Below are 21,665 nucleotides of genomic sequence, written 5' to 3'. Positions count from 1 at the left end.
TAGTAACCATTTCTTATCAAAACTATGATGCTCTACAAAAGAAAAGAAGACCTGACCTTTGGTTTAAATTGGTGGCCAAGCGGTTCGATGCATCGGACTCAAATTCTCCTTTTGATTCCTGGTTTCTTAACCTTGATGTGTAAATTAATGGTTACCTGTTCAGACTGATGAGACAGTATTGTGTTGAATTAACCCCCTTACTACTAGCTTTGGGTTATACATGTATGCTCCCCGGCTAGGTCGGAAAGTTTGAGGAATAGTCTTAGCATGCTTCATGATCAGTGATGATGATATACACAGGTACAAGGATATGAGAACTATATAAGAATACGTTATTATTATTGATAAAGGAATAGACATACACAATCCCTTACACAATTTCATCATTTTAACTCGAGTTGTTTTAAACTTGCTACAAAACGAGACTACAGGCCCATGCGGTTTGGGCTGTAGTTCTTTTAATTTGAGTTTTTGTAAAGTAAGATTACAAAATACACTACTAATATAATATAACAAAATTATAACAGTGTTTATGTGTCATATTAATATATGGATTATCAGTCTCCCTTCTAAAATGTAGTTACTTTGGTTTACTAATTGGGCTTGGTCTCTCAGCTGTGTTTGTAAAGTTACCCATTTTTACCTCCAGGGTCACCCATTCAAAATGTACTTTATTATTCATGTGAAACGGAATCACTATGGCAATCAACAGTTATCTTCCCCTTACATCCACAAATGCATCCACGTTTCAAATTGTTTGGATTTGTTAACATAAATGAGTTTGAAAGTTAGCATTTTTCAAACTCTGGCTTTTAATGTTGTTGATACCATGGTAAATCAAACTCTATGTTGATACTTGTAGTTCAATTTGAACATGTGGAATGAGGACTTTAGTAAAAGACAGTTTTGTAGGAAAGTTTGAAAAACCATTAACATAATGAGGTTTATAGAATGTGAGGACTATCTGTCACATGGCAAACTTCTGTAAATTCTTTTATTATTTCTTTGAACGTTGTCATTGTTTGACCCGCCCACTCACTGGCACTGTCCTATCACGATCGTCAACAAGTTTGGTTCATTGTAAAATCATGCTTATAGGGGAAAAACAATGTATTGTTATTGTCTAGTTATACACTGAAGGAAGTTCCAATCCGGTGATGGATAACTATTGCATGAGTTGAATACCATTGTTCTAACACCAATAATAATGACACCCAGTACTCAACAGGTGTAATGCAGTATTTTGATAACCTTTGTTCTTATTTGTGTTGGTAGTCCAGTGTCGCACTGACTACAGGGCGAGTCAACAGGAAGTTGACCGGGATTGGGGAGGCTTTTTAAAACAACACAATGACACTCAAAAATTCAGTTTAACAAGCACTCTCTTCTGCTTATTTTGTTATACAAAAGAATGAAAGAATTTGATCATTTTTAAGAAGAGTTATGTCTATTATATAAAGGTACTAACTTTGCAAGCTGTCTGAATACTTGACAAAACAAATGAATGGCTTTTTTTTACCCTTTGCTACTTACTACAAACATTAGTGCTGTCAGTAAAACAGGTATAACTTCTCCTAGAATCGTCAATTTTTCTTCAGAAGAGCAGGAAAGGATGCTTGTTCATATTTTTATGTGCTTCACTGGGGTTTGGCTGTCAGTTGTTTGTAAAAAAGTAGTAAATCTCGGCCAACTTCTTTTTGACTCGTCCTGCACATTGCGGGACAAGAAAATAAGAGTACCGTGTAATGTTTTACTCAGTTGCTTCGTCCACCAAAAGGTTGAAATAGTTCATTGCATGGTATATAGCCATTCCATTAACTTGCATGATTAATATCATTTTATTTGTTTAGAGTAAAGTTTGGCAAAACGAGTATCAAAGATATCATCTTTAAAATTATTTGCATCATGAAATGTATAAGTAATAATTATGTTAACATTAAAATCAAACTTAAGAATGGAAAGATTGCATCTTGTTATGTCTGTTGTATATTGAAAACCTTGTACAGAAGGTTTTGTGCATCTTGTTATGTTTGTTTGGCGTAAATTGAAAACCTTGTGTAGAAGGTTTTGTGTAGACACAGGTGGCTGGCCAATCGAGATAGTAATTTGTCCATGAAGGAAGGAAATATTGTCATTGCACCCAGGGGAATTTCCGCTTGGGAGTTCAATTCTTAAGGTGCGTGCCAAGTTGCAGTGATCTGTTTCGAGGTAGGGTTGGTTTTGTTTCAGTAACCATTCCTGCCCGCATGTAATGTATATTGTATGGTACGGTATGTTTCTTGTTTGCTTTGATGTATATGGTGACAAACAATTGTGTGGCATGACGACGCCCTCCCTAGAGTTCTTTTGTGTCTTTAAGTGTCTTGGGAATCTCATGAAGGTGGAATTCACAAAGAGTTGGGACTCCTTATTCTAACTTGGGACTATAGCCTTTACTTTTGAATATCTCCTAGGACTAGTCCTAAGTTCTTTGTAAAATCGATCCCATGATGCGCTTCCAACATTCGGCTATGGGACTCTTTGCCTCGCCGAATGCCTCATTCAAGTCATTTTTTCCCCTGGCAATTATATTACAACAAATGGGATTTCCTCAAATAAATATAACACATTGCACACAATTTTCAAAACAAAACATCCGATGCAACGTTAAACCGAAATAGCGTTAAAATCAAACAACTTTAATCAGAAGTTCGTATTGCTCACTATTAAGTTCAAACCCGGCACCGGGATAAGCCCGAGTGAGACAAATAAATGAAGATAACATGTTTTTACTACAGAGCTTACATTGCAAGAGAAAATAATAGCACTACCTCGGAAATTTATAAAGATTGACCATAATAATTACTACAGTGGGCTTTAATTATGCTATTCTAATAGATATCTAAAGATAAAACATGTAGGAATTTCTTGAAATTTTATGAAAAGTATAAAAACCTAACGGAGATCGCAACAATTAATATGAAAACCGTCTGATATAAAATGCATGTAATAAGAGAAGTAGTTTTAAAGCATTACAGTTGTCACAATTAATTGCTTACAAAATGTAAATTTTATACTCCTGATTTGGAATTCCAAATTGGGGGCGGGGAGGGGCTCCCTCCGGCACGTGACAACCCTTATATACGTATTGCATGTCACACGTTATACGCAGGGTATGGGGTGGGGGGGGGGTGGGGGGGGTGGGTGGGGGGTTACAAACACAACGATGTCCACAGGCATTCTCTACAAATGGGAGAACAATTCAGTCATATTTACATTATTAACCTGGTGGTAAAGTGAGACACATTGATATTAATAATTATTCCTTGTTTTAAGTTCAGTTGGGTGCCTCTATCATTGCATGTAAAACTTGATGTGTATTAAAATGCACGTAACCACTTCCATTTGACTTGTAAGTCTGTTTGATACCCAAATCGCTATATTTGAAATGTGATAGCAGGTTTTGAAAGTTTGCTTAAGTGCAATGGTCCTTAAATGACTGTTTATTCGCATGCCTTGTACTAGTATGAGATGTTGAATGACTACCGGTATAGTTTTGCCCTCCTTGTGTTTTATTGGTTTCATTGTTTCTTCTGTATTATTACTTCCTTTTCACTCATTTATGATTTGCAACCCTTGATGTGCCGCCATCTTTGGGTTCAAAATTTGCATATGATTTGTATAGAATCACTCTAAATGAATGCGCATAGAAATTTACGTTTTTAAATCGGCAAGTGCAACTGAGAAAGCACATGCCACCGAAACGATGGCGCATTAGGCTACATCAGAGTAATCGCAAATATGGATAAAGTTTTCCAGAATGAAGTCGAAGTTGTTAGGGCTCATTGACGAAGTTGAACGAAGCGAACATTTGAATGAGCTCATTTGTCAAACAAACGACTTTCTTTCTGATACACTTATTGAAGGAAGTCATTTCTTAATGAACAGAATGAACCGATGTGTGGCGAGAACGTTAAATGGCAACCAGAGTGCCACGCACACTTATTTCTCAGCGGTTGTTTTATATCTTCTGTTGCAATCACTTCTTTTTGAAAAAATTATGTTTACACTAACGCCAATTCTTGTCTTTTGAAACTAAAATTAGGCCAGGTTTCGTTTCAAATTGAAAATTGGTGCCATAATTGTCGACTGATAAGGGTTGATTCTATACTTCCTTAAACTTATATCTGATTATGTTAGTGTTGATAATAATGTACAATACAAGTTAATGACCTTATAACGTTTCCTGTTGATTGCAAGGGTTTTGTTATTCCAGCATCGTCTGGCAATGGTCAGCTATTTGCAAAATATTACTAAACACATCCACAAATAGGATGACTACAACATGTGGCACGTGCACGATTTCCCAAACATTTGGGTGCGCTAGGCCTTAAATGGTTTTAATAAAAAAAACCTTGACATGTAATTTTTCACTAAGGCATGAATTATTTTGCAATGACAATAATATGAGTCTTTTTATGTTATAAATGGAATTGCAAGTAATACTTTTAGTCAGTTCAGCAGCTATAGACAGGCGGCTTAAAATAAAATAAAAGGTTTTATCAAGAAATATTTGGGTGCGTGTATAAGACTAAGAGTAATGGTTTGAACAATAACATCATGTCATACGATTTGTCACTAAGACAGAAAGTGTTTTCTCTATTAATGTATCATTGGAAATGAAGTAATAGGCCTACACACCCTTTTGTAAGTGATTCAAGCGGCTATAGACAGGCGGCTTAAAATAAAATAAAAAGGTTTTATCAAGAAATATTTGGGTGCGTATTTAATCGTAATGGTTTGAACAATAACATCATGTCATAAGATGTATCACTAAGAACAGAAATTGTTTTCTCTATTAATGTATCATTAGAAATGAAGTCATAGGCCCATACACCCTTTTGTAAGTGATTCAAGCGGCTATAGACAGGCGGCTTAAAATAAAATAAAAAGGTTTTATCAAGAAATATTTGGGTGCGTATTTAATCGTAATGGTTTGAACAATAACATCATGTCATAAGATGTATCACTAAAAACAGAAAATTGTTTCTCTATTAATGTATCATTAGAAATAAAGTCATAGGCCCTTACACCCTTTTGTAAGTGATTCAAGCGGCTATAGACAGGCGGCTTAAAATAAAATAAAAAGGTTTTATCAAGAAATATTTGGGTGCGTATATAATCGTAATGGTTTGAACAATAACATCATGTCATAAGATGTATCACTAAGAACAGAAATTGTTTTCTCTATTAATGTATCATTGGAAATGAAGTAATAGGCCCATACACCATTTTGTAAGTGATTCAAGCGGCTATAGACAGGCGGCTGATCAAACTTAAAGGGGTTGGTTATACTCAAGCCCGCTATGGTTTGACTTCAACCCCTTGACAATCTACTTGTTGGTTATCATTGTTAGTGCATGTACTTTCTACTTTTATAACACCAGCTCCATGTCCAAGCACAAGATTATCGGAACCCAAACCCTCTGAGGTCCCCTGTCCCTGGCCTTCGGTTTGCGTCGGGTGAACTCGGTAACACCCGAACACTTTTTGTATCCCCCTTCGGAAGGGTCTATTTTGTATGGTGTAGATGATTGGATTAAGGCAGGAGTTTGCGACAGAGAGGACCACTGTAATGTGATAGTAGACAGATTGGAAATCAACCACGTCGTCGGGGCCGAAGTTGAAGACAAGGAATAGGAGTTGGTTGGGAGTCCAGCAGACTGTGTAGAGGATGGTGACAAGTAGTAGCGTCTTGGAAAGCTCCTGGGCTGCATGGACCTGCCACATCTTGCGAGATTCTGTGTTGGTTCGGGAAGCATGTACAGAGTGCCCTATGAGTCATAAAATAGAAATACAGTCGGGACATGTTTGTTGTTTGTTAGACATCCTATAGACCTAAGTTTACTAACAACAATAATGACTTCAGGATCACCCTTATAACAGTAACACAGTGGGCTGGTGTCAAAATGATGTTGCGCAAAAAAATACGGACAAGTTGAACACACTTTCAAATCAAGCAATTTTATCAAAATATCAAAATTAATCCATAAACATTTATCTGCATAATACTCGGATGGACGATAAAGGGCCCATGGTTTCACGCGATTTGAAAATTGGAACCGCCAAATGTCTTTTCGTCACACATTTAAGTAATTTTCGAATAAGCGCCAGACTTGTACGGTCTCTTGCTGCCTGACACCCCCCCCCCCCCCCAATCCCAAGTTTTCAGGTTGATACTTTGCGTGGTGATGATACAATGCAATTTAGTTCAAAATAAACAAGTTGTTTTCGTATTGATTTGTATATTAAATTCAGCAGAGAAGGTAACATCTTCATATCGGTGAAAGTTGCCGCCATCTACCTATAGAATGTAGTACAAAGACAATGAACTTTCGATTCTGCCCTGAAGTGTTTGGAGTTGATTTTATCTTCCAATCCATCTTATTTTGATAGCCCCGTAAACGCTTCCGTACCAGGACATCCTGGTCTACGAACCCCTTCTTAAAAGTGTACGGGAAATAGTACAGTTGGAAAGAAATGACCTGAAATAATAACAGCGATGTTTCGGTTTTGTTTTCATAGTTGGCCTGCAGGTGTTTTGTATTGGCTACCCCGATAGACAAAGAAATTCAACAATAAGCTCAAAAAGAACAGTTGGTGGTCAGACAAATAAAATTGTTTTTGTTAAAGATATCTTTAATTGGTAGAGCCGACAAAATAGTCAGCAGTTTGCTTTTTTGTGTGATTAATTAATCATAGTTATATGAAATAACACACTGTGAAAAGTTGTGCTTAATCCGTATCAGTTAGTCAGGAGAAACTAAAGAAGTTGTACACTTTCAGCCTGTAACCTGCACTGTCTTTAGCTTTGGTTGTGCCAACCGAAATCAAATGTGTTGATATGACTTCATTTCAGAGGCCTATTTCACAGAAAGGATGTTTCGTGAACTTCATCATCAGTAAGCTTTTAGACTAAAATTAAACAATGATTATTCGACCCATGGTTTATGTTGTGCCAGCTGATATCGTGTTGGTGTTTTTTTCGGGTAGGCCTACATTTAAGTGTGACCATATTATACCAAAATTATGAGTAAATTTGTGACCATATACTTTCAATCTACGCACAAAATGTGAACTTACCATTCGCTCGTTTGCGTTTTTCCTTTAAGATTCTTGCCTGCCTCTTGAGTGTCTTTATGACTTTCCATTGCGTCAGGACCATAAAGGTAAACGGTGCCAAGTAATAAGAGACAAAGTTATAAAGTCCAAGTAGAACCTGGAAACCTTTAGAAGGCCATCCAATTATACCACAAGCCCCTGAAGAGGTGACGCCAAAAACATACCAGAAGTAAGAATTGGAGATGATGCCAACCACCCAGCAAGCAGCAATCATGAGAATGGTGTTTCTGCGGTTGTAGATATTTTTATACTTAATCGGGTAGACGATGGCGATATATCGCTCTAGGTTCACAGTTACCAAACTGCAGATGGATATCAAGGCAAATGTCCATAGTGGGGCTTTAGATGAGTATAGACGGCACTTGAGTTCACCCCAGAACCCTGGATCGTGGTCTGGTACGTGTGGAAACAGATGGAAAGGAACAGTCCATAAACACACAATGAGGTCTACTGCAGCAAGATGAACCAAGAAATCACTGGTGTTAGATCGTAAACTAGGCACACGTAGTAAAACCCAGCAGACTAAAAAGTTACCTGTGATTCCTATGGCTGCAATGATGCCATAGATGCTCCGAATTAAATCGCTGTTTTCAATGTCACCAATAATCCAGCCCTGTGCTCTATCAGACCCTCCTCCTGTAATCATTGAGTCGGTGCTATTCATTGTGTTTACTGTCTGGGTCCTCACCAACTGTAATGATGCAAGTGTTGCTCTTGTAGAATCATAAAGACAAAGTACCAATATTGATGCCGTTCTAGTCACATCTATAAACCAACAGTTCCAATCAAGAAGGTATTAACAGTTATGTTGCCGGACTTGTTGCGGTATACCCGTTGTCTGCAACAAACATACTACTCAAGCGATTTAACTAAACGGGACCCGCGCATTAACATTAAGTTTCACTTTCAGTCAGAACATTAGTTTTCTGCAAAGGAAAGACTAAAATAAAGTCAGCGAACCCGTTCAGATGTAAAACCACTGATGTTTGTGTTGGCAAGTGGCGAAAGACTGGAAAGTGTTGTTGACCATCATAAATGTTTTTTCCATCACGAGGCCTCACCATACATTTCCTGCCCGAATGTGAAACATATCCGGCCGGTTGTGCAATGGGATCCAATGATTTCCATCCATCCATATAGATACGTTTCTATCAACAACAAAAACCCAATGATAAAAGGGCCTTAGGCCAAAATATCAAATAAAACGAGAAGAAAGAAACAAAAATGGGGGGGGGGGGAACTAACGATGTGTGAATGAAAACAACAAGTGTAATGTATGTTGATTGTATTTCCTTATTTGGATAAAAAAAAAATTGTCTGTGGAAGTGACTTTCGGCGAGGCTATTAATCGAATGATTGATTTGTGCATGGTTCTGTATCTCATTTAGGGTGGGGTAACATGGGCGGGGCAAAGGTTCTAAGAGTGGCTGATGCCCCGTCAAGGCATTGCATCCAGGGACCAGTTTAATAAAAGCAAGAGCATACGTGTTGGGCCTTTTGGCACTGCAGATCTGATTCTTAAACACTACTTACGCTAAGCAAAGTAGGGCCTCATTTCATATAAAGTCTGTAAGTACAAACACTTGCTAAACACAGTACAGTATAACCATAATATTTACCAGCCAAAATGGCATTAAGTTTGCATATAGTTGCGGCTGGTGCGCCACTCAATTTCAACTTGAAATAAATTTCAAGGTGTTAGTGAATTTCATTAACAGCTGCCAAGCATGGTGTTAGCTTTTAGTGCTTGCACTTGGAGACTTTTACCATTCCTCTTTTGTATGTGACCATACTGGGAATGTGACCTGCAAATGGTGAACAATGAACTCCAAAACCCCCAGTGTAGTATAAAGGCCTATAGTAAGTCCTTTTGTGTTCGCCTATAAAGCAGGCCCTAATCCTTTTGCTTACTGTGCATAGCCATATAAAAACAAATGGGAACAACATGTCACCCTCACTCTCCTCCAGCTCTTGGTACAGACAGGTTGTATCTCTCTATACTTAAAGTCGTAGCATTTATTAAGGTTCATAGCGTATGTTGTCCAAAGGCTGACTGGGACTTCTGAATTGGTGGGCCTTACTCATAGACGGCAACCTTTCAGCTGGAGGACGCCATTATTAGGATATAAAGTAACATCTCTTAATGATTAAATTTAAAAAATAGTTAGGCCTAAGTAATACTAATAATTGTAAGAACTAAAATATGTGAATGAAGACGAAGATGACCAGCGCCACAAATTGAGGCCCAATTCCAACTAGACTCAAAAATAGGGTAATAATTGTAATTAATTGTAATCCAATACCAAATAAATGTAAACAAGTGTAATTTATGTTAATTGTATTTCCTAATTTGGATAATAAAAATGTAGTAACATTTTCTGGGTGAAGTATGTGTAAAGACTTTCGACGAGGTTATTAATCGAATGATTGATTTGTGCATTGTTCTGTATATCTCATTTAGGGTGGGGTAACATGGGCGGGGCAAAGGTTCTAAGGGTGGCTGATGCCCCATCAAGGCATTGCATCCAGATCGATTGTATGTTTTGATTGCTTTATTCATCCATTTATTGATGTTAGAGTATCTATAGTGGAAAAGTAGGTTGTTTGATTAACCTTTTCAGTGCTTATGTCGTTATCTTATCTATTTATATATTTATTTATTGTTTGTGTTTTTGTTTAATCCATCCATTTCAAAATTGAATTATTTGTTGCTTTATTTATTTTTAAATGTACTTTTTACTTATATTTGTTAACAAACTTTTTGTTTGTTTGTTTATTTATTTATTTGCTTGTCTAATTTCTGGTGTTTGTTTTTGGTTTTGTTATTTTAAGTTGTGCTTCGTGTAAACAGATTATTTATATTTATTTCAAAATGTTATTATTTTTCCAAAGAGAGTGTGTTTGCCTCCCTATGTGACTGGATTAACCGGCTTTCTAGCTGCAGTGTTTAATTACACTTTTGCTGATCCTGGATATTACAGGGTTGTTTTGTAATTTCCTGTGCCCTTACTGTTTGTCTTGCTTTGTATTTACTTTTGTATTTATATTATTTATTGGACATGTCTGCTTGTTTTTGTAATTGTTTAATGGCCACAATAAAGAATAAAAATAAGGGACCATCTTAATAAAAGCATAGAGCTTGTGTTGGGCTGATGCTACGGGGCCGCTTGGCACAGCATTTCTTTTTTTTTAAACACTGCTTACGCAAAGCAAAGTAGGGCCTCGTTTCATAATGCATGATTGTTAGCACAAAAACTTGCTAAGCACAATGTAGCATAACTTATAGGATTACCAGCTAAATTACATTAAGTTTGCTTTGTTGCGGCTTGTGCCACACTCAATTTCCAAAATTTAAGCTGAATCCTTGCTTGGCTAAGCATAAACCATTGATCGATGCGACTACGAGTTAATTTGCATTTGGCGTTCCATACTCGTTCAGCTGTGCAAGATGGCGGTCTCCATGTTGCAAAGAACGGCAACAATTTCTCAACTTGTTATCGGAGCTATTAAAAGGGTAGGACCATTATGCCATGCTATTTTGTTTATGTTATCTGTGTATGGAGTATGGTGTATCGATTATGGAGTACAAGGGAAACTTAAGACTAAGTTAATGCTAGCCATGGTCGAACTATTTGTGCGCTAGCGGCTATGCATTAATGCATGTAATGTGAAAAGCAGTCTCTGTCTGTTGGTCTGTGTGAGTTAGTGACTCACTGACTGTGCGCCGCACAGCCAGGGCCATATTTTGTTACTGACTGTGCGCCGCACAGCCAGGGCCATATATTGTTACCGATACAACACCCGCAATAATAATACAGATGATTTGATACTTTACTTGGTGATGATGCTCCATGCTATCATTTTAAATACAATCTTTTTATCGCACCACAGTAAAAGATAGTTACTTAAATTACTGTAATTAAATCAATTACTCATTAGGCTTATACCTGACTGAGCGTGACGTAATAATTATATATCATCCAACAATCATATCACTATCAGGTGAAACAAAGGGATAATATTAACTAATTGTAAACCACCCCAACACAATTAGAGATTATCATTACATGGTGTTTACCGCAAAGCTTACTTGGCTATCTCGTGTTTCAACCATGCATGGCAAGGTTTCAAATCCTAATTGACTATTGTATTTTTTGTTTGTATTGCATAGAAGCTTTACACCCAGGACAAATGACAGCGTAACTAAGACTGCCGTCCTACCTATAGGGCTCGTTTAGTAAGCTCCTACCTCCCTCCTAACCCTGTGGTAGGACGCCAGTCTCCAAAAAAATACTGAGAATTCAGAAGAAAACTCCACCATAAAAATATTATTTCAACCAGTTTTTGCTTGTAAATACATTTACCTGGGTGAGGATGCTTAAATTTGTTTGACTTTCATGTCCTTAACTAAACTTTTGATGGGTCCACAAACGGCAAATATATTTATATCATCTAATTTGGTTGCTGTATGAATATTGGGAATGGCTTCGTCAGTTTTCTCCGCCTCTTACATTCTCTGCATCCATGGAGGGTTCTACCTCCATGCTGCATCATTCCTACTTGCCAATGATTGCAATTCTTCAAAGACACTAAATACTATTGGTAATTGTCAAACACCAGTCTTCTCACTTGCTCTAGACACTATTGGTAATTGTCAAACACCAGTCTTCTCACTTGCTTTAGACACTATTGGTAATTGTCAAACACCAGTCTTCTTACTTGCTGTATCTGTATTGCATTTAAAATAACAAACTTGTGAAAATTTGAGCTCAATCGGTCGTCAAAATTGCGAGATTATAATGAAAGAAAAAAACACCCTAGTCACACAAAGTTGAGTGTGTTTAGAGAGTTGATTTTGAGACCTCAAATTCTGAGGTCTCTAAATCAAATTTTAGAAATTTGTCTCGAAAACTATGACACTTCAGAGGGAGCCATTTCTCATAATGGTTTAGGCCCTATACCACCAACGTTTCCCCATAACTTGTCACCAAGTAAGGTTTTAAGCTTATTATTATTTTGGGTAATTACCAATAGTGTCCACTGCCTTTAAAATGATAGCCACATGGAGTGTGATTGATTGTTTTTTTGTCTTTGAGAGATAACTTTCCGTATCACGCCACCACTTTTACACTAATTTTTACAAAAAGGGGATATCTCATTGAGGTAAATTAGATACTGTATTATTTCATATTGAATGAAAAAGTGGTGGCACCGGAAACTTGTCCCCAGGGTTTCATAGTCAAACATTCACAAACGTGTCATCAGAATTTATCCCCTACATGGTAAGCTGATTATTATTTGCAATTGTTTTGTTTCCTTTGCAGCCCCTGTGCGTTGCTGGTGTGGAGTGTTCTTTGTCAACACAGAAACGAAATCTAGCCAGTGGGGTAAGCAAGCAAGGATCCCCCTCCCCACAGAGGCAACAGTATACAATTGTTGCATGCTGTGACGGGGTCCATGGCATTTTGTACACTCGAGGGGGAAAATGGAACCCGAGGCGAAGCTAGTGTGCCTGTATTTTTTTATTTAAACGTCCCCCATGGAGGTGCTCTTTACTCAAGAACACCAGAAAACAAACCCAAAACCCACTTGATCTTTCAAGTATGAAGTAGCCGACCCTGTGACATTGATCCTCGTCCTGTTGCAGAATTGTAGCTTAATTGTATTTGTCTGGTTCCCTGTACCCATGATCACCCATTGCATTAATAAATGTTCCTGATTATAAGAGACCAGACTTAGTGTAGTACCACATATCATTCTCCTTGGAGGAACTCATCCTGGATGTTTGATTGTTTGTCAGTGCTTCCCTTCAAGGGGTTAGTGACTAGAGAGATTTATCTTGTGCTTTGCCCATGAGAATAATATTTAATCAAGGAGAAACCTACTTATTATAAAGGGGATCAATAGAGAGTTTGTTTTGTCTTTTTGTCTTTTTAAATCAAGCTGATTGAAGCCTGTGGTTTGCGGGAAGTTATTGTAACGTTATTTACTTTGTTGTTGTTTTTAGCCGATACCAGCTCGTTATGGAGGTTGGCATACAGTGACATTAATACCTGGAGATGGCATTGGTCCAGAGCTCATGCCTCATGTTAAAGAAGTCTTCAGGTAAATACAGACTAAAATGTTCAACTTCAAAACAATTGCTTTGTACTTTTTTATGTTTGGCTTTAAAAAAGTACTAGACACCTTGGCAATAACACGATGTAAGAAGATAGACCAGGGGTCCATTTCACAAAGATAGTCCTAACTTGGGACTAGTTCTAGGACTCGTACTACCCTTACGTTTGTAATAACTCCTTACGAGTCCTAGAACTAGTCCCAAATTAGGACTATCTTTGTGAAATGGACCCCTGGTCTATCTTCTTACATCGTGTTATTGCCAAGGTGTCTAGTACTTTTTTAAAGCCAAACATAACAAAAATACAAAGCAATTGTTTTGAAGTTGAACATAACTTCTGAGATAAGACTAGTCTTAACTCTTTGTGAAATCCACCCCTATCAGGATAATTTGGTCCCCCCTTCCAGAGCAGAGCTTTATATTTTTACCACTTAATGCCCCTTTTTAAAACTTGCACTCCTGCTTAGGTTCCATCTGCTTTCTTGAAGCCCCAATCTTAAAGCACTCAAATTCAAAACTAAGTGGGGTGGAACCCAAGTCATTGTTACTGTACTTTTTTACCTCGTTTTGAATGAATCTAATCTATCCACAGACAAGCTGGGGCACCAGTTGACTTTGAAGAGTTGATGCTTAGTGGGGATAGAGAAGCAGTGGAAGGAGAGGGAGTGGAAGACGCCCTTGTGGCCATTAAGAGGAATGGAACAGCACTCAAGGGTAACATCCACACCCATGTCAATCGCCTGGCTGTCTGTAAATCAAACAATGTCAGACTGAGGTAAGTCTAAAGCCGTGTCTGAAACGGCGACTTTGGCTACAGAGCTCTCTATTCTTCAACACTGGCAGATGCACTGATGTAGCTGTAGCTGAAGTCGCCATTTCGGACATGGCCTTAAGCTTGGCCATCCATCATTAGGGTGGCAGGGGTAGCTAGTGTGTGGGTCATAAAACGATCTGTTGCAAGCATGTGGCATAAACACATTGTAGTAGCGTCCTTTGCAATTGAGCTTCTCAGCTGCGAGTTAGGATGATTTGCCTCCTAAATTGTTATATGAGTTTAACAGGCCTGCAATTGATAGGGATTTTCTTTTCTGATTTTAAAGGAGATTTTTCATTAAAATCCCTTGGCTTTCACATTGAATGAGATGAGCTAACCACCACAGAGACTCTGCTCTTGTTATGATCAAACTAGATAGATTAAAAAGTCTATAAACCTCTGAAATATATCATCCTATCACTTCAACATGTTTCATCTCCAGGCCAAAAGGGTATTCCAAGTTGCAGAGGTTTTCATTTTCACACAATCTTAGCCATGAGTTTTAATCATTATGTTAGGAAATGTATTGTTTATAGTATGGGTAGGGTTTGTGTTTAAGAGGGTTTAATTTACCCTCTGTGAATGATACATATTCTGCACTTTACCTTAATTGTATAAAGTTTACAGTTGGTCTATGTAAATGTTGATCATTGTAAATGATCGATCCCCATTTTGTGTACAGGGTAGAGTTGGACCTGTTTGCTAATGTAGTACAGTGTAAGAGTATGCCTGGACTAAACACACGGCATAGTAACATTGATATCGCTATCATTAGAGAGAATACAGAAGGAGAATACTCTAGCTTGGAACATGAGGTAAGTAAGCAGGACTTATTTAGTTATTGTCAAAGACCAACATTCACACTTTGTGTAATGTAATACAGTATAGGAGTATGCCTAGAGTAAACACACAGCATAGTAACATCGATATAGCTATCATTAGTCAAGTGGAGGAGAGTCGTAAGAAGAAAGCAGGCAAGCCCAGAATAGACTGGACATCGGCCTTTCAACCGATATGCTGAGTCTATCATAAGCCTATTCGGAGTTCCAGCTGCGCATGTCTGTTACTGCTGACAACGCAATTTGTTGCTCTCCCGTGACCTTGGCCTGGGAGAGCAACAAATTGCGTTGTCAGCTCTCCCGTGACCTTGTCACCAGAGAGCAACAAATTGCATTGTCAGCAGTAACAGTCATGCGCAGCTGGAACTCCGAATAGGCTTATTGGAAACACAAGACAAAATTGAAGAAAAAAAACCATGACTGTTTTCAGCTGACACTAGTACCACAGACTGTCACAAAGTACCATACCTTCCAGGCTAGCATTGGGTGAATGGGTCTCTCATGGTTGTTCAGCTGACACTAGTACCACAGACTGTCACAAAGTACCATACCTTCCAGGCTAGCATTGGGTGAATGGGTCTCTCATGTTTGTTCAGCTGACACTAGTACCACAGACTGTCACAAAGTACCATACCTTCCAGGCTAGCATTGGGTGAATGGGTCTCTCATGTTTGTTCAGCTGACACTAGTACCACAGACTGTCACAAAGTACCATACCTTCAAGGCTAGCATTGGGTGAATGGGTCTCTCATGTTTGTTCAGCTGACACTAGTACCACAGACTGTCACAAAGTACCATACCTTCAAGGCTAGCATTGGGTGAATGGGTTTCTTTGCATCACCTTATGATATGTAAATGAAAGATAACATTGAGTCTTGAACAAATTATTTTTACAGAGTGTTGATGGTGTCGTTGAAAGCCTGAAGATCATCACAGCAGATCGCTCCAAGCGAATTGCAAAGTATGCCTTTGACTTTGCAACGCGGCACAACCGAAGCAAAGTCACTGCAATACACAAGGCAAATATTATGTAAGACATTCTGTATTGGTCAGACAGTAGAAGGGTTAACCGTGTACTTTGTAGATGCATTAACATTGCAGGGTGTCATAGCTTATCATTCAAAACCACGGTGGATGACATTAGAGGATCATACAGTAGGAGGGGTGACTGTGTACTTTGTATGCGGGCTATTACAGCTTACCATTTAAAACCATAGAGGATGATATTCGACAGTCATACAGTAGGAGGGTTGACTGTGTTCTTTGTGTGTGGGCTGTTACAGCTTATCATTCAAAACCACAGTGGATGACATTAGAGGGTCATACAGTAGGAGGGTTGACTGTTCTTTGTTTGTGGGCAGTTTCAGCTTATCATTCAAAAACACAGATGATGATATTAGAGGGTCATACAGTAGGAGGGTTGACTGTGTTCTTTGTGTTTGGGCTGTTACAGCTTATCATTCAAAAACACAGATGATGATACTACAGGGTTATACAGTAGGAGGGTTGACTGTGTTCTTTGTGTGTGGGATGTTACAGCTTATCATTCAAAACCACAGAGGATGATATTAGAGGGTCATACAGTAGGAGGGTTGACTGTGCTCTTTGTGTGTGGGCTGTTACAGCTTATAATTAAAAACCACAGAGGATGATATTAGAGAGTCATACAGTAGGAGGGTTGACTTGTACTTTTGTGGATTAGCCCTTAATATCATGTAACAGGCTGGCATAGTTCATGTATCATTTCAAACCACGATGGATGACATGGAATGGTCAGACAGTAGGAGGGTTGACTGTGTACTTGGTAGATGCATTCATAACGTGATATCATATTGCAAGGCTATATAGTTTATCTAGGATGATATTAATTGGTCAGACAGTAGGAGGTTTGACGGTGTCGTTTGTAGGTGCATTCACCACATGATATCATACTGTAGGCCTATATAGTTAATCCAGGATAATATTGAATGGTCAGACAGTAGGAGGGTTAACCTTGGTTTTTTATGATTTTCTTGATTTCAGGAAGCTTGGAGATGGTTTGTTCTTAGAAAGCTGCCGAGAGGTGTCTAAGCTTTACCCAAAGATAGAGTTTGGAGATATGATTGTGGACAACTGCTGCATGCAGGTAAAACTAGTCAAAGAGTATGGGGTGCTGCTTGCATCAAAACATGCTTGATTACATCATTGAATTTTGTGTGTAACCAAGGCCGTACATTTGGGCTATTTTAAACAATGTTATTGCCAAGTATACATGTATCTGAAATAAGGAAGCTTGAAGTGACCATCCATTTTAGGGAACTTCTCAAAACCTTTCCAAGATAAATTGTGGGAAATTATCCACAAACTGCAAGCTTTGCCCTTTTAGTCTTGTGTATAGAGACTCTACACTACGCAGTATAAGCTTGGGCGATATCTCAATATAATCGAAAATCGCAATACCATTTCTTAAAAGATTACAGTATCGTCTCGATTTTTTGTTAATCGAATTATCGGCAAGTCATGGTTTTGATGATGTATGGCGATGTCTTCCATAATTGAGCCGTCTTGCAAACACAAAGGGCTGTTTCAAAAAATATGTCCCAGAACAAACCGCAAGATTCCCCAATTGATCCCTAACTTTGAAAAAAACAACATCAAAGACTTTAGCGCCCAGGCAGTCTCCAACAGACACTACAGAAGTAATACAATGTATCATTTACCTCCCCTTTGTGTGTGCCGCGAAATGCACACAACATTGGGATCATGTTACAGAAACCACAACCCATCAGTACTACTGTTTTATGAATGAGAGGTCACCCCATGTGCAGTATGGCTGCTTATTGGTTAGCTAGAATTAAATGGGTGGGATCTAGCTAAATATGCACACATGTAAGAACAGGCATGCACAGTCAGACAGTAGACACTTTAAAAGACACTTAATGTGTGTGTAACTCATAGAGCTACATAGCTCTATAAGGCCAATGTGTTCCCACCATGGGTAGACAGGAGTAAGTTTTGGCGACCCCAACCAAAAACTGTTTTGGTTGTTGGTCGTTGGTTCTGCTGTTCAGACAAAACGATAACCGAGTTGTGGGCTCGCTTACCGCTTTGGTTATGACGTCAGAAACAGTTTTTGGTTGGGGTCACCAAAACGCACTGCAGTACACTCCACAGATCCATACCTCGATGAGTAAAATATTTAGAAATAATAAAATATCATTCGCGATACAATCGAATATCGCGATACTTTTTTGATGATACATCGTGGGATAATAAAAGCAATATCGCCCAAGCTTAAAGCAGTACGTGGTTTGACCTTTGACCACTTTGCAGTATATGGTTTGACCTTTGACCAATTGATAAGATCCTGCAGTCCCTAGAGGTGTTCACACATTGGTGACATGTCTGATTTATTGCTCACAGGACGTTCTTTAGTCTAAGTACTTTTGTGAAGTCAATAAAAGTGTCTTACTTTCCAGTAGATAGCAAATCTCATTATCCTGAGAATTTTATCATGATGTGATTGCACTCTATCTAAAGATGTTGGCTTCATTTAAATCGCTTGTTTAGAACTTGAAATACAACTTGTCAAACTTTGAGGGCGGTTGTGGGTTGTAATAGGCAGGGAGGCTGTAGGTGGTATGCATGATAAAGGGTTAAAGTATGCACAATGAAAAGGGATACTTTGTAAGGTATCTTGATTTAGTTACTGGATCATGTGCTGTAGGTAAGAACCATGTACTTTTATTAATTCCTAATACTCTGTATTTATCAACCTGACAGCTGGTGTCCAACCCAACTCAGTTTGATGTGATGGTAATGCCCAATCTATACGGAAACATCATCAGTAACATAGGAACAGGTCTTGTCGGGGGACCAGGGATGGTACCTGGGCAGAATATTGGCGAGGACTTTGCCGTGTTTGAAACAGTAAGTCATGCTCTCTCGCTTCACTCAATATTGTTGGCGAACGTGAGAAAACGTTGGCAATGTTGCACAAGTGGAATGCATCCCAGTTCTCCCTTTAACATCAGTACAAGGATGCAAACTCTACAACAAAATATGGAGTGTCATGGCCAAGCAATTTAGTGCATCGGGAAAAAAGCTCAGGTGTTCGAATCACAGTCATGACACTTTGTCCTCAAGCAAAACATATAAAAACCACTTACATGTAAGACTGTGTTTATACATTAAAAAATTAACTCTGACTTGGTTGCAGAGCGCAGGTTGATACATCTTGGATGCAGTCAGTGAGTGAAGTGGATGTTTCAACCTGCTAACACTCTGGGTGTTACGCTTAATAATAATAATAATAATAATAATAATAATAATAGTGGATAGAATAGCCCTCTTATCCGTCCCTCAGTGACGCTCAGGGCGCTTCAATAGTCAGTATTTGCCTGTAAGGTATGTGGGACCATGTATGAATAATGAGACCTACTCCTTTGACATAGCACCATGTAATGATTTACAAGGTGTTGTGGTGCAATATGCAGCCAATGAAACAAAGAGCACCGGAGCAAATCCCTTCTCTTTTTGATAAGTGCACTGGGTTCTGCGTTACACAACACACGGGACCAATGGCTTTACGTCCCATCCAAAGACCGCTTCCATTATCATCAAACATTATTATCATTAGACAAAAATAATGTAATCCCAAACTTTGTACTGTTTGTGCTTTGTGCTTAAACTGTAAGGAACGGTGTTTGGTATTTCTGTTTTAATGTTATCAAGGCTACCCGAAACACTGGCAAGACAATAGCTGGAAAGAACGTAGCCAACCCTAGCGCCATGCTGCTTGCTGGATGCTTACTGCTCAGACATCTGGGTCTGAATCAACATGCTGATCTTATTCATTCTGCCGTCATCAAAACAGTCATACAAAACAAAGTAAGTTCTGCTTTGATTCTCAACCCTACCTTTAAACTTTGCTAATTGACTTCTATTAGTTGGTGTGCTGAACCATACATTAATACATTACTGAGCTGATGGTCTAAGTTAAAACGTTTTACCTTTATGAGTTTGCACTAGCTAACCACAGTACAAACAAACAGGAAACAGACCTGCTGGAACTTCAGATTAAGGGCTCATTTCCTTCAATTTATTTTGATTGCCTTGTCTTTGAAGTTAACAGTCTGATTTGAATCAGTGTATTACTATTGCCATTGGATTTGATGTTTTTTTTAGGGAACAAGAGAGAAACACTTTAGTATTGGGTGCAATAATATAACTTTTCAATACAACCATTTGCATGCGTTGGGTTTAGGAGCACTCTTGGTAGTTACAGTTAATGGCACTGGGCACTATTGGTAATTGTCAAAGACCTGGGGCCAATTTCATAGAGCTGCTTAAGCAAAAAGTTTGCTTAAGCACGAAAATAGCTCGCTTATTTTACACATGTTTCTGGCCAAAATTTCATGCCATATACAATGCTTATGACTAGTATTTAGCTGTTGTTTACTTAGCATAACAATTGAGTGGAGTCTTGGCCGGAATCTGATTTTACTAAGCAATGAATTTTTTGCTTAAGCAAAATGTTTTGCTTAAGCAGCTCTATGAAATTGGGCCCTGTAGTCTCACTTGCTGTATCCCATTGGTATTGGAAGTTGCAAGAGAATAATGAAAGAAAAAAGCACCCATGTTGCATTACTTCAGTTGCTTTCAGATGCATAATAAAAGACTTCAGCATAAGTCTTTTATTATTTGAGTGAGAAATTTATACTTCTTTCACACCAACTATTTCCCTTCAAAGGGAGCCGTTTCTCACTATGTTTTATACTATCAACAGCTCTCCATTGCTCATTACCAAGTAAGTTTTTATGATAACAGTTATGTAATTTCCAATGGTGTCCAGTGCCTAACATACAGTACCAAACAACCGCTGGGTTCTTTTTCTCAATAGATGTTGAATAAGGGATTAAGAATATTGTACTTCTTTGTTTCTCCTTAGGTTCATACAGCGGATCTTGGAGGTACAGCAACCACCTCTGATGTGGTTGAAGGAGTCATCAGGGAACTTCAGTCTGCTACATATTGAGAAATATTTATGCTATTGAAGTTCATTTTAAAGGTTTTAAAGAGCGCGTGACATTTTAGTGCAATAATGCTCTAGGATACTGTATAGCTTTAGTTGTTGTTAAATGATGTTCACAGTGTTTGTTAACCCTTTGGGAACCATAGCGGTTGCAGTTAGCTTGTTTCTAAATGACCATACTGGCCGCAGTAAGTGGATTGCATCGTTATGCCCATGAGCTTTCGCCCATTAGCTTTCGATGCAATGCCCATAGCAGTCACAAACAGAGGTAAGATTTGACTTACTACAACTCAAACGATAATATAAAATCGGACCAACTTGACATTCTGAAATGTTTCCCAACTAGAATGTGCACAACAAATATCTGTTTCTTGATCATTTCTGACATTTTTTTTGATCACAGAGCCAAAAAACAAGATTAGCAATGTATAGGTGTTTGGTAATGAGTCCACAAACATACATGGTATCTAAAGGGTTTAAATTGTTAGTGTTAAATTGTGTTAAAGTTCATAATTATTTCCAGAAATAGTGCGAGAAGATTTAAGTAAGTAAAAAATGGACTTGCATTGCCATCAAATTTTGTTGTTGATGTTAACCAGTAGAGACAACAAAGATAATAACATTTTATTGCACTAAATTTTGCTTTAAAGGGAAGGTACACATTTGGTAATTATTCAAAACAAATATTAACTTAAAAACTGACTTCGTAACGAACGTTGG

The 21,665-nt window shown here is 38.3% G+C and overlaps 2 protein-coding genes across 2 annotated transcripts; one reads left to right on the top strand and one right to left on the bottom strand.

Annotated features, from left to right (window-relative positions):
- Window positions 1–2,657: 2,657 nt before the first annotated feature.
- LOC139933868 (galanin receptor 2a-like) lies at window positions 2,658–8,195 on the bottom strand. The gene is made up of 2 exons (XM_071928109.1): window positions 7,123–8,195; window positions 2,658–5,813 (listed from the first exon to the last, which is right to left on the bottom strand). The coding sequence occupies exons 1-2, from the start codon at window positions 7,823–7,825 to the stop codon at window positions 5,344–5,346; spliced, it is 1,173 nt and encodes a 390-aa protein (XP_071784210.1). The 5' UTR covers window positions 7,826–8,195; the 3' UTR covers window positions 2,658–5,343.
- A 2,369-nt stretch (window positions 8,196–10,564) lies between these two features.
- LOC139933869 (isocitrate dehydrogenase [NAD] subunit gamma, mitochondrial-like) lies at window positions 10,565–21,511 on the top strand. Its single transcript, XM_071928111.1, has 10 exons — window positions 10,565–10,675; window positions 12,486–12,548; window positions 13,169–13,266; window positions 13,872–14,054; window positions 14,776–14,908; window positions 15,829–15,962; window positions 16,955–17,057; window positions 18,695–18,841; window positions 19,646–19,801; window positions 20,862–21,511. Exons 1-10 carry the CDS (start codon window positions 10,610–10,612, stop codon window positions 20,946–20,948), a joined length of 1,170 nt encoding a protein of 389 aa, XP_071784212.1. The 5' UTR covers window positions 10,565–10,609; the 3' UTR covers window positions 20,949–21,511.
- The last annotated feature ends 154 nt before the right edge of the window (window positions 21,512–21,665 follow it).

This window comes from Asterias amurensis, chromosome 2 (assembly GCF_032118995.1).
Source record: "Asterias amurensis chromosome 2, ASM3211899v1".
In the NCBI taxonomy this organism is placed as follows: domain Eukaryota; kingdom Metazoa; phylum Echinodermata; class Asteroidea; order Forcipulatida; family Asteriidae; genus Asterias; species Asterias amurensis.
The sequence above is the reverse complement of the archived record's forward strand: the minus strand, read 5'-3'. Positions and strand labels throughout refer to the sequence as shown.

What these genes read in the sequence shown, in the direction of transcription:
- LOC139933869 (XM_071928111.1), top strand. Translation starts at nt 10,610, where the DNA reads ATGGCGGTCTCCATGTTGCAAAGAACGGCAACAATTTCTCAACTTGTT. An exon ending in CATGTTAAAGAAGTCTTCAG is followed by an intron (nt 13,267 to 13,871) that starts GTAAATACAGAC and finishes ATCTATCCACAG; the next exon opens with ACAAGCTGGGGCACCAGTTG. An exon ending in TCAAACAATGTCAGACTGAG is followed by an intron (nt 14,055 to 14,775) that starts GTAAGTCTAAAG and finishes TTTTGTGTACAG; the next exon opens with GGTAGAGTTGGACCTGTTTG.
- LOC139933868 (XM_071928109.1), bottom strand. Translation starts at nt 7,825, where the DNA reads ATGAATAGCACCGACTCAATGATTACAGGAGGAGGGTCTGATAGAGCA. An exon ending in AAAACGCAAACGAGCGAATG is followed by an intron (nt 5,814 to 7,122) that starts GTAAGTTCACAT and finishes TATGACTCATAG; the next exon opens with GGCACTCTGTACATGCTTCC.